We start from the raw sequence: 13262 nt of genomic DNA, 5'->3' as shown, positions 1-13262 counted from the left end.
CCTCCTGCACCAAGGCCTCCAGTACTGCATCGGAGAATGTCTGGCTGTGTGGCCTGTTGCGCCATTTCCACTCCTCTTTCTGCTCATAAATATTTTAACCAGTTCCTGTACCTACTGCAGCCAGAATGCACTTCCCTTTAAGAGGTGCAGGCTGGCTTTAAATGTTGCAGGCTAGCACAAAACTTGGACCACCCCCCCCCCCCCACCCCCTTGCTGAGGCATGCAGCTACGCAGCAGCGTGCTTAGCACGGGGTTTTATGCTATCATTAAAATTCACAGGTAGCACCAAGTTTGTGTGCATCACAACAAACGGGCCCTGGTTAATCGTGCATCACGATTCCCACACCCGTTTTCTAGCCTGGTCCAATTTTCCCCCAATCCTCCAAATGTTGGATTGTTCAAAAAAAATTGTTTATAAAGGCAAGGAGGCTCTGAACTGATAAGAACCTGTAATAGTTGGTTTTGGACATTCTATCCAAATTACATTTTTGTTATTGCTGTTAATTAAACTTGTGATTCAATAGCAGTACTAGATTCCAAAGAATTTAATTCTTATGCTTGACTATCTTTCATGTGAAAGCATTTCTCAACGTGATAGAACGTTCCCTGATGATCACTTTATTTCCTGTACAATGTTTCAAATGGAATAATAGAAAAACCCAAGTAAAAGTTCACTTGTTTTTGTCTCTGACTTATATGTTGTTGTGCTTAAATGTTTTACAGAGCCAAAAGATGATGTGGTGTACCAGTTTATGAAACCCTGGATTGGTAAGTAGTGTAATTCTTACTTCCAGAAACATTACAGTTTTTTCCCTTCATTCATGGGATGGTGGCATCACTGGCAAGGTTGGCATTTATTGCCCATCCCTAATTGCCCTTGAGAAGGTGGTGGTGAGCTGCCTTCTTGAACCGCTGCAGTCCTTGGGGGTATCGGCACACCCAAAGTGCTGTTAGGAAGGGAGTTCCAGGATTTTGACCCAGTGACAGCGAGGGAACGGCAATATAGTTCCAAGTCAGGATAGTGTGTGATTTGGAGGGGAACTTGCACGTGGTGGTGTTCCCTTGCATCTGCTGCCTTTGTCCTTCTAGGTGGTAGAGTTCGCGAGTTTGGAAGGTGCTGTTGAAGGAGGCTCCATGAGATGTTGCAGTGCGTCTTGTGTGCTCGTGGTGGATGGAGTGAATGTTTAAGATGGTGGATGGGGTGCCAGTCAAGTGGGCTGCTTTTGCCTGGATGATGTCGAGCTTCTTGAGTGTCGTTGGAGCTGCACTCATCCAGGCAAGTGGAGAATATTCCATCACACTCCTGACTTGTGCCTTGTAGATGGTGGAAAGGCTTCAATGAGTCAGGTGAGTCATGTGCTGCAGAATTCCCTGCCTCTGACCAGCTCTTGTAGCCAAGGTATTTATGTGGCTGCTCCAGTTAAGTTTCTGGTCAATGGTAACCTCCAGGATGTTGATGCTGGAGGAATTCAGCAATAGTAATGCCATTGAATGTTGAGGGGAGTTGGTTAGATTCTGTCTTGTTGGAGATGTTCATTGCCTGGCACTGTACATTTAAAAAGTATGTGAAGCATTGGGCCATCATTACTACAGAAATCTGCCTATGTAAACTTGTCATGCAGAATTTTCTTGCCAGTGGAGGCAGGTATAATTGCAGCTTGACGAGCTTTACAGTGGCATGTGCAATTATAAATATGGTCATCAAAATATTTCATGGAAAATGCTGACATGAAGTGCATACAGATAGTAGGTTTCGAAAACTGCATTTTTCTCCTTTCTTAGCATTCTCCTCTTCTCATTCACCCCATTTTCTCCCATGCCCATTTCCCTTCGCCCACCCCCCGCGCCTCCCGTACCCTATTCTTTCACTGGCTACTTTATCCCTTTCCTTGTCTCTGCTAACCCCACCCCCACCCCACCCATCTATTTACCTCTTCCTTCCTTCTCGCACCTTGACAATGGTTCCAGTAACCCCCTCCTTCTCACCTTGCTTGACCTAAAGAATTTAAATTAGTCCTGTGCAGTGTGCTGGGAGATTAACGACACATAAACATTCACGGTGCTGCAGAAGGGGATTCAAGACCAAGTGTACTTCTCGAAGAAATGGAGATAGAGGGCAGAAGATAATTGGACCAGGGTGGACAGATATAATTCAGTCCTCATACCTCTGTCCTTATTTTTGTATTTCCACTATTATTTACTGCCAACATTACTGCAGAAATCTGCCTATGTAAGCTTTTCAGGCAGAATCTTCCTGCCAGTAGAGGCAGGTTTAATTGCAGCTTGACAAGCTTTACAGCAGCATGTACAATCATGAATATGGACATAAAAATATATATTGGAAAATGCTGACACGAAGTGTGTACAGACAGTAGGTTTTGAAAACTGCATTTGTTGTCTTTTTCTCCATCTTTGTGCCATCACACAGTTCAGATATTTTAATTGATTCACAGCATCATTTAGTTTGTTCTCCATGAAATAGGGATGTAGCTGCTGATATATTGAAAAATTACTGATAAATCATAGAATCTTAATGCATAGAAGCAAGCAATTTGGCTCATAGGAACATAGAAACAGGAGTAGCCACTCGAGCCCATTCTGCCATTCATTGAGAATCCAACCACCTCCCCTTGACATTCAACAGCATTACAGTTGCTGAATCCCCCACCACCCCACCATCAACATCCTGGGGTTATCATTGACCAGAAACTTAACTAGACTAGCCATATAACTATACTGTGGCTACAAGAGCAGGTCAGAGGCTGGGAATTCTGTGGCAAGTAAGTCACGTCCTGACTCCCCGAAGCCTGTCCACAAGGCACAAGTCAGGAGTGTGATGGAATACTCTCCACTTGCCTGGATGGGTGCAGCTCCAATGACACTCAAGAAGCTCAACACTATTCAGAACAAGGTAGCCTGCTTGATTGGCATTCCATCAACCACCTTAAACATTTACTCCCTCCATCACTGGCACACAGTAGAAACAATGTGTACTATCTACAAGATGCATTGCAGCAACTCACTAAGGATCCTTCGACAGCACCTTTCAAACCTGCAACCTCTACCACCTAGAAGGTCAAGGGCAGCAGACACATTGGAACACCAGCACTTGCAAGTTCCTCTCCAAGCCACACACAATCCTGACTTGGAACTATATCGGCGTTCCTTCACTGTAAAAACCCTGGAACTCCCTTCCTAACAGCACTGTGGGTGTACCTACAACACATGGACTGCAGCAGTTCAAGAATGCAGCTCACCACCACCTTCTCAAGTGCAATTAGGGATGGGCAACAAATGCTGGCCTAGCCAGCAACAGTCGCATCCCATGAAGAAATTAATGAAAAATTTGTATTATGGTTAATCTATACCAGGGTTCACCAACCTTTTCTTTATTGAGAGCTACTTCTGACAAATGAAAAATATCATAAGCCACTTAAACACATATTGAAAAAATATGGATAGATAAATGTAAACTAAATATGTAGCTGTTCTAATTACATTATAATATATTTAATATGAAGGAAAACTGATCTTAATATTATTTCAATGTGATACTTGACACTGCATGCAAGCCTGGTCAAGAGATCACTGTACTTGTTAGTGTCCAGAAGCCCAGCAGCGGCTTCATTGAGTGATTACAGTCCATTTAGTAATGTCATCTCCCCTGGAACCTATCTCCCTTGACAGTCTCACATTGGAAATTGTTGGGCCCAACTGGGCTCAAAAATACTCTGGGTTAAACCCAGCAGCTTTTCCTCCATCTGCGCTCCAGCTCAAATTGATGCAACAAAAAAGACCTACACAGGAGGCCAGGGACCAAATTCTGCATCCAACACACACCCTGATACAAACTGGCTGTGTTTCTCGATTCAGTTCCGTGAGCAATGCCTGCAATAAAACGAAAGCATAATACTGCGGATGCTGGAAATCTGAAATAAAAGGAGAAAATGCGGGAAATACTCAGCAGGTCAGGCAGCATCTGTGGAGTGAAACAGAGTTAATGTTTCATAGCAAACATAGGAACGTAGGAGCAGGAATAGGCCATTAAACCCATCAAGCCTGCCCCGCCATTCAATATGATCATGGCTGACCTTCCACTTCAGTGCCTTTTTCCTACACTATCCTCATCTCCTTATGTCATTTGTATTTAGAAATCTGTCAATGTCTGCTTTAAACATACTCAATGACTAAGCTTCCATAGCCCTCTGGGGTAAAGAATTCCAAAGATTCACAACCCTCTGAGTAAAAAATTTCTCCTCATCTTGGTCCGAAGTGGCTTCCCCCTTATTTTGATATTGTGTCCCCTGGTTCTAGACTCCCCAACCAGGGGAAACATCTTAGCTGCATCCATCCTGTTTATCCCTTTAAGTATTTTGTAGGCTTCAGTGAGATCACCTCTCATTCTTCGAAACTCTAGAGTATACAGGCCCAGTTTCCCCAATCTCTCTTCATAGGACAGTCCCGCCATCCCAAAAACAAGTCTGGTGAACCTTCGTTGAACTCCCTCTATGGCAATAATATCCTTCCTAAGGTAAGGGGACCAAAACTGCACACAGTACTCCAGGTGTGGTCTCACCAAGGTTCTATACAATTGAAGCAAGACTTCACTACTCCTGTACTCAAATCCTCTTGCAATAAAGGCTAACATACTATTAGCCTTCTTAATTGCTTGCTGCACCTGTATGTTAGCTTTCAGTAACTTATTGACAAAGATACCCAGGTCCCTTTGTACATCTACACTTCCTAATTGCTTATCATTTAAGAAATACTCTGCACATCTATTCCTCCGACCAAAGTGGATAACATTTTTCCACATTATATTTCTTCCCCATTCACTACGTCTGTCCAAATCCCCTTGAAGCCGCTTTGGATCTTCTTAACAACACACATTCCCACCTTGTTTTGTGTCATCTGCGAACTTGGAAATACTACATTTGGTCCCCACATCTAAATCATTGCTATATATTGTGAACAGCTGGGGCCCAAGCACTGATCCCTGCGGTACCCCACTAGTCACAGCCTGCCAACGCGAGAATGACCCGTTTATTCCTACTCTCGACTTTCTGCCTGTTAACCAATCCTTAATCCATGCCAGCATATTATCTCCTATCCCATGTGCTTTCATTTTGCTAACCAACCTCCTGTGGGGAACATTATCAAGAGCCTTCTGAAAATCCAATTATACCTCGTCCACCCACTCCCCTTTATCAATTCAATTAGTAACATCCTGAAAAAGACTCCCAACAGGTTCGTTTAACATGATTTCCCATTCATAAATCCACGTTGACTCTGCCCAATCAGATCATTATTAACCAAGTGTCCATTTATCACATCCTTTCGAATAGATTCTAGCATTTTCCCAAAGACTGATGTAAGGCTGACAGGTCTGTATTTCCCTGTTTTCTCTCTCCCTCCCTTCTTAAATAGTGGGGTGACATTTGCCACCTTCCAATCTGCAGGAACCACTCCAGGATCTATAGAATTTTGGAAGATGATCACCAATGAATCCACTATCTCCATAGCTACCTCTTTCAACATTCTGAGATGTAGAATATCAGGTCCTTGTCAACCTTCAACCCCATTAATTTCTCCAATACAACCTTCTTACTAATACAAATTTCCTTCAATTCCTCATTCCCCCTAATTCCCCCCCTTGGATCTCTAATTCTAGGAGATTTCTTGTATCTTCCTCAGTGACGACAGACACAAAGTAATCATTTAGCTTCTCTGCCATTTCTCTATTCCCCATTATAAATTCTGCTGACTCTGCCTGTAATGGACCCACATTTGTCTTAACCAAACGTTTCTTTTTAACGTACCTATCGAAGCTTTTACAGTCCATTTTTATATTTTTTGCTCGCTTACATTCATATTCTATTTTTCCTTTCTTTATTAGTTTCTTCATCCTCCTTTGCTGTATTCTAAAATCCTCTCAATCCTCTGTCAAATTTATAGGCCTTTTTAAATCTTATACAATCCTTAACTTCCTTTGTTATCCACACTTGACTGCCTTTACCTTTGGGGTTTTTGTGCCTTGAAGGAATGTATAGATGCTGTAAACTATGTAATATTTCTTTAAAGACTATCCATTGCCTATGTAATGTCATACCTTTGAATGTATTTTCCCAATCCACCTCAGCCAATTTGCCCCTCCTACCTTCATAATTTCCTTTGTTCAAATTTAACACCCTGGCTTCAGATTGAATTACCTCACTTTCAAACATAATGTAAAATTCTATCATATTATGGTCACTCATCCCTAAGATTACTAATTAGCCCTTTCTCATTACATAAAACTAGATCTAAAATAGCCTGTTCTCTAGTCGGTTCCTCAACATACTGCTGTAGCAGACCATCCCTAACACACGTCAGAAACTCGTCCTCCACAGCATTAGTGCTCATTAGGTTTACCCAGTCTAAATGCAGATTGAAGTCACCCATGATTACTGTATTATCCATGCCACATGCTTCTCTAATCTCTTGATTAATACCATGCCCCACATTACCACTGCTGTTAAGTGGCCTGTAAACAACTCCTACCAATGTTTGCTGCCCCTTTCTGTTTCTTAACTCCACCCAAACAGATTCCACACTGTGTTCTTCTGATCTGAGATCCTCCCTTACTAAGTACTGATCCCATCCCTTATTATCAGTACAACACCACCTCTATTTCCTTTTGCCTGTCCTTCCTAAATGTCGAATATCCTGGAATATTCAGTTCCCAGTCTTGGTCACCCTGTAGCCACATTTCTGTTATAATAATTAGATCATACCCATTTACCTCTATTTGGGCTTTCAAATCATCTACCTTGTTGCCAGTGCTGCATGCATTCAGGTCGAGTGCCCTTAACCTTGACTTCTGGACATTCTGCATTCTAAACCCAGTTGATGCTCACCTTTGTTTCCCCTTCCCTCTAATGTCACCTTTTGCTTTTCTACCTCCTGTTACCAGCTTTACTTCCTTCCAATTTGAGCTACCCTCAGTTTCTCATCCCTTTGACAAGCTAGTTTAAATCCTCCCCCACAACATTCGCAAATCTCCCTGCGAGGATGTTCGATCCAATCCTTTTAAGGTGTATCCCATCCATCTTATACAGGTCCCACCTGCCCCAGACCCAGTCCCAATGCCTCAGAAATCTGATGCCCTCCCTCCTACACCTATTGTCCAGCCATGTGTTCAATCAGTCAATCCTCCTATTCCTATGCTCATTAGCACGTGGCACTGGGATTAATCCTGAGATTACTGCTTTGGAGGTCCTGCTTTTTAATTTCCTTCCTAACTCCCTAAAATCTGCTTTCAGGACCTCTTCCTATCTGTGTCATTGGTACCAATGTGGATCACGACCTCTGGCTGTTCACCCTCCCTACAGCCACTCCAGGACATCCTTGATCCCGGCACCAGGGAGGCAACACACCTTCCTGGAGTCACGTTTACTGCTGCAGAAACGCCTGTCTGATCCCCTGACTATCGAATCCCCCATCATTATTGCTCTTCCACTCTTCTTCCTGCCCTCCTGTGCAACTGAGTCACCCGTGGTGCCATGGACTTTGCTCTGGCTGTGCTCCCCTGAGGAGCTATCGCTCTCATCAGTATCCAAAATGGAAAACTGATTAGCAAGCAAAGTAGACTCAGGGGACTCCTGCACTGCCTGCCTGCCTGGTTCTCTTAGACTGCCTGGCGGTCACGCATTCCCTCTCTGCCTGCATGCTCCTAATCTGCAGTGTGACCAACTCCCTAAACGTGCTATCCACGTAGTCCTCTGCCTCGCAGATGCACAACAGTGACTCCAGCTGCCGGTCAAATTCCGAAACCCGAAGCTCAAGCTTCTGCAGCCGGTGACACTTACTGCAGATGTGTTCATCTAGGAGACGTGGTGCGTCCATGACTTCCACATACCGCAGGACGTACATTCCACTTGGCCGAGCTGACCTGCCATAATGTAACTTTAAAAAAATTTTATTCCAATGAGAAGTAAAATAACTCACCAGTTACTCACCAATCAACGTCTTCCCCTGTACCGAAGAGAGAGGCAGCTACTAGAGGTTCCTCCCTCCCCTCCCCCAAGCCCCTTTATAACTGAGCTAAGTTTCCTTTAAAGTTTTGGAGTTTGATGCTACAATTTATTAATCCTTAGTTCCTCCAAAAGAGCTAGAAAGCTGGTGGTTGTTAACCGAGGCCTGTCACTGGGAGAAGCCCCAGTGCAAACACGGGCCCAGTAGCTTCTTCTTGGGGGTGTTTGAGGCCTACACCAGGTGTTTATGAAGCCTCCCCACCTACCCGACAGCTTCACTCCTCTCCTGCACTCGGCAGTTTCTCACCCGCTGCAGATCTGACACGACTGCCTCTGCCCAGCTCCCAGCTCCAGCACCCAACTACGCATGCTCCACACAGCCCCCCGTGACCCCCAGTGGACCTGTGGTTTCATCAAAGCTTTATGTGAGCTACTCAAAGACCGTCACTGAGCTACCAGTAGCTCGTGATCGATGTGTTGCCGATCCCTGATCTATATCTTGCCTCCATTCACTCGCCCTTGATTCCTATCCTTTGCGGGAGCACAGTCTCAGGATAAGGGGCCAATCATTCAGGAATGAAGTGAGGAGAAATTACTTCAATTAAAGGGTTGTGAATCTCTGGAATTCTCTACGTCAGAGGGTTGTGGATACTCCATCGTCAAATATATTTAAGGCTGGAATAGATAGATTTTTGGTCTTGCAGGGAACCAAGGGATATGGGGAGCGGGCAGGAAAGTGGAATTGAAGCCCAAGATCAACCATGATTGTATTGAATGGCGAAGCAGGCTGGATGGGACATGTGGCCTACTTCTCCTATTTCTTATGTTCTTGATACCTTTCACCCGACAAAATGTCTCAAACTCAAGACCTGAAAATTTCAATTGTCCCTGCCTTTCAAGATTGATAATTCCAGATTTCCATTATCTTTTGTGTTTATATATTTAAAAAAGCTTCCTGATTTCACTCCTAACTGGCCTAGCTCTGCTATAAAGATTATGCACTCTTGTTCTGGATTCCCCACCAGAAGCGATAGTTTCTCTGTATAAACCTTATTGAATCTCTTTATCGTTTTAAGCACCTCAGTTAAATCATCCTCAAGCTTGTAAACTCATGGGGTCTAAAGCCTCGCTACCCAATCTGAACCCAACTAGATCCGACTACATGTTTCAGGTTTGAGTCGGGTCGGGTCTATATTCCGAATCCAGCATTCGGATTCGAGTTGGATCGGGCTGGACAGTGCTGCCCTTGGGAACTCACGGGATCAGGCTCACCCATGATTCCCCACAACTTGATCTGCAGGAATAGCCTGCTGCCGGAATGGATGAACAGGATCACAAGTATTACAATTTGGACAAAGTAGAGCACAATAACATGTTTGATATCATTAAATTTATTGCGATATTCGTGTCAGGTCAGGTCGGGCACGAAAAACAATTAACGAACTTGGGACGGGTCGGGAGCAGGCATTTAATGGGGAATACAGTTACAACTGAGGTGAGAGGAGTACACTGTTCATTCTAGTCCCACTTCTCCACAGGTCGTAACATATATTTAAATTTTCCCACTTACCAATACGATTAGTCGTGTACTCTATTTTTCCAAGAATAAAACACACTAACAAGGTTTCTTTAATAAACAACAAAATTATAAATTTATTACAAAACAAGTCTTAACCAGTAATGAAGTAAAGCATAAACACACAGATGGAAATATTAAAGTTCCCTTTTTACCTTAGCCCCTCACACTCATACACATATAACATATACCCAAAAAAAAGGGATTTTTGTTTTTAGAGCTCTATTACAGGCAAAAAAAAAGCACTTGGGCTGAATACTTGCTCATTATTGAAGAAACAGCAGTTGCGATATGTTCTGTTCCAAAACTGGCATTCAGTCTGGCCTCCAAATACACGTAGATGGGTTACTGGGATCTTTTAGAACAGGCGGCACAGTAGCACAGTGGTTAGCACCGCAGCCTCACAGCTCCAGTGACCCGGGTTCAATTCTGGGTTCTGCCTGTGCAGAGTTTGCAAGTTCTCCCTGTGTCTGCGTGGGTTTTCGCCGGGTGCTCCGGTTTCCTCCCACCGCCAAAGACTTGCAGGTGATAGGTAAATTGGCCATTGTAAATTGCCCCTAGTTTAGGTAGGTGGTAGGGAATATGGGATTACTGTAGGGTTAGTATAAATGGGTGGTTCTTGGTCGGCACAGACTCAGTGGGCCGAAGGGCCTGTTTCAGTGCTGTATCTCTACATATAAAATATATAAATATAGTTCTTTTCAGGAAATGTTGAGAATTAATTTAGCAGGCTTTTCTTCAAAGACAGGAGATGAGATGAGTTTACACAGGCTTCTCAGGGTCTTTTAGAGAGGTGCTGGAAAGCTGAGCTGGGTTGTCGCCTTCCCTCCTTCCTTGGGAATTCTCTTCTCTCCTCGTAAGTTCCCTTTTTATGCAGTTCAATCCCAGCTCAAAACAATTCAAAAGTGAAACCAAAACCAGGAGGTCAACCTTTTGACCTCCACCAGTCTTGACCTGTCGCTTCTTTATAAACAACTTCTCCAGGTGTCCAAAGTACTCTGTTGCTTATTGAGCTGAAAGTCAGCTGGTTTCCCGGAAAGACTTGTTTTCCTCATAATTTCTCTCAGTGCCCCTTTTAAAAAAACATTTCCAGGGACTGTTTTTCAAAGTCATGGGGCCTTTACATGATCCCCTTTGAAAACTCCAAAGTTTAACATTTCTTCAATCTTTCAAAAATGAATCCTCAAAAAAATATATTTAACAAAACACAGAGACACTTTCATAACAATACAAACCTAGTTTATGCAACCTGCCCTCATAATTTAATCATTGAAACCTTAGTACTGTTCTGATGAATCTGCTCTGTATACCTTCCTAGGTCTATATGTTTCCTGAGGTTTGGTATATAAAACGGAATGCAATACTGCAGATTGGATCTGATCAACACAGTACAACTGAAGCATCACTTTCTCACTTTTGAGTACCAGCTCCTTTAAGATAAAAGCTAACATTCCTTTAGTTTTTTGATTGTTTTTTGTACCTATGCACTGGCTTTTAGTGATTTGTGTACATGGACACCCAGATCCCTTTACCCCATCCACAGCAGTTCCTAGTCTCTCACCATTAAGAAAATATTCTGATTTGTCTTCGATGCAAGAAAGTGGCCTTAAAATCCTCCCACTGACTCCATCTGTCATAGTTCTGTTCACTCACTTAGTCTGTCCAGTAATTTCCGACTCCCTCAGTGAGGAACAACAGAAGTTTATATTTTTTATTCAGCCAAGCGGTCTTGCCTGCTTGCCTGGCGATGCTCACTACTGCGGGCTTACAGTTACAAGACTACCAATGGCTTTCCAGTACCTCTCCCAGATAACTATTCATACTTGGATCAAAACAGTGACAAGGCCTTCAATAGTACTGAAGTGCCAGCCTGGTTTGTGTGCTCAAGTCCTGGAATGGGACTTGGACTTGGGAAGCAATTTCATTCTCTACATGAATTAGTAAAAATGTGGAACAGACACTGGTTATAAATAACTGAAAATCAGTTGGATAAGTATAGGCAAAAATCGTGAAATATCTCATGAAATGCTACAGACTCGGTTTTGTTGGGAAACATGGAACTAGCCATCCCATCCTTTATAAAACTACTATTACTTCATCTGAATAATTTGAACTAAAAGCTGGACACAGTTTTCTTCCCCTAATGCCAGATTCTACATCCTGAATGGCCAGCTCAGTTCTAGTTGCATGTTTAATTATGGAAGGCTTGTCTTCTGGGTAAAAATTTGAGGAGATACTCTTCCTTTTCAACAGAAGTTTATAATTTTTATTCAGTCAGGTGGTCTTACCTGCTTGTCTGGCGATGCTCACTCCTGCAGGCTTACAATTCCAAGGCTACCAATGGCCTTGCAGTACCTCTCCCAGATAGCTATTCATACTTGGATCAATACAGTGAGCATTAGCAGAATCTGAGCATGGAGGATGTCTCAGCGATGCCAAGTCTTGTTCTTGCCCAAAACCTGTCCACTCACTTTTCGAACATGAGTAATTGGATAGAGATCAGGAGGAGTAGTCCTGTTTGATCTATTTCCTTCCCTAGCACAGGGTTGGTGAGACCAATTGTAATGCCCAACAGTTGCCCAGCTACAATCAACTCAGTCAGCACAGAAAAGCAACTGAATCTAGGACTGTTTTGGCTGTGTAGGTTAGTACTATACCTTAACCACTATATTTTTCTTCTGGAGGGGGGGCATTTCTAAACACAATGTATATCAGAACATGTAGGTTCTTAGCCTTTGGAGCATGTCTTATAAGAGGAGCACAAATATTTTGACCCAAAATTATATGCTTGTCTGTCAACTAGGCTGTTGTTTTGTAGTTTTCCATGTGTATCACCTGTCATGAAAACCTCAGCCAACTGTAATTGTAGACAACAATTGTTTGCAATTATAGAGGCCATTGTATCTAACTAAATCTTGTTCTCACCTGACATCATTGCAGTTGGGAGCAAGCACTCTCGCTAGTTTTTTTTCTCTCCTTAGTCAATCCTGCTGAAGCCAATTGTACTGCCCCGGCCACCAACCTAACTGAAGATCAGCAATTCCATAGAGATCAATGATTTGAACCTGGCCTGTGTGGTTCAATCAGATGAATAGTACATTTGCTGATTGAATCACTGAAAAAAACCAGGATAAGGGGCAAATGATTTCACTGGAAAATTGAGATATACATTTTAAAAATTGATGTTCAAGAGTGAATATCTTTGATTCCCAGGTGAGGGTTTACTGGTGAGCTCTGGACAGAAATGGTTCCGCCATAGACGACTGTTAACGCCTGGATTTCACTACGATGTTTTGAAGCCATATGTAAGACTGGTTGCAGATTCCACCAAAATCATGCTGGTATGTTCTTTTGGGAGATCTCTGATGATGTTTAACTCATGATAATTTCATTGTTCTCTTCTGATTAAAAACTGTTTCTTAATTATTTTATGTTTTAATTTTCCAGAAAACACTTAGTAATTTCCTCTGGTGGTAAAGAGATCATTTTAGTACAAGTATATTCACAAATTGCAACTAGTGCATATTTTACATGTGTTTTTTTTGCTTGTGTAATAAACAGTAATGGTACCTGAAAGAGGAATAGTGCTATTGAGGAAGGAATAAGGGAACATTCATCTGAGTGAAGTATAGGCTAGAGGTAATCCCCCACCCTCCCCACCACCCCTCACAAAA

The 13262-nt window shown here is 42.8% G+C and overlaps 1 protein-coding gene across 1 annotated transcript in view; it reads left to right on the top strand.

Moving 5' to 3' along the window:
• The window catches only part of cyp4t8 (cytochrome P450, family 4, subfamily T, polypeptide 8), an 86671-nt gene that overhangs the window by 27107 nt on the left and 46302 nt on the right, over positions 1 to 13262 (top strand). The window contains exons 3-4 of the mRNA XM_068037241.1: positions 724 to 768; positions 12802 to 12929. Of these exons, the coding sequence (XP_067893342.1) occupies positions 724 to 768; positions 12802 to 12929 (173 nt within the window). The remainder of the gene's footprint in view (positions 1 to 723; positions 769 to 12801; positions 12930 to 13262) is intronic.

Source organism: Heterodontus francisci, chromosome 8, assembly GCF_036365525.1.
Source record: "Heterodontus francisci isolate sHetFra1 chromosome 8, sHetFra1.hap1, whole genome shotgun sequence".
NCBI classification, from domain to species: Eukaryota; Metazoa; Chordata; class Chondrichthyes; order Heterodontiformes; family Heterodontidae; genus Heterodontus; species Heterodontus francisci.
Note: the sequence above shows the minus strand (reverse complement) of the source record. Positions and strands in the feature narration are given on the sequence as shown.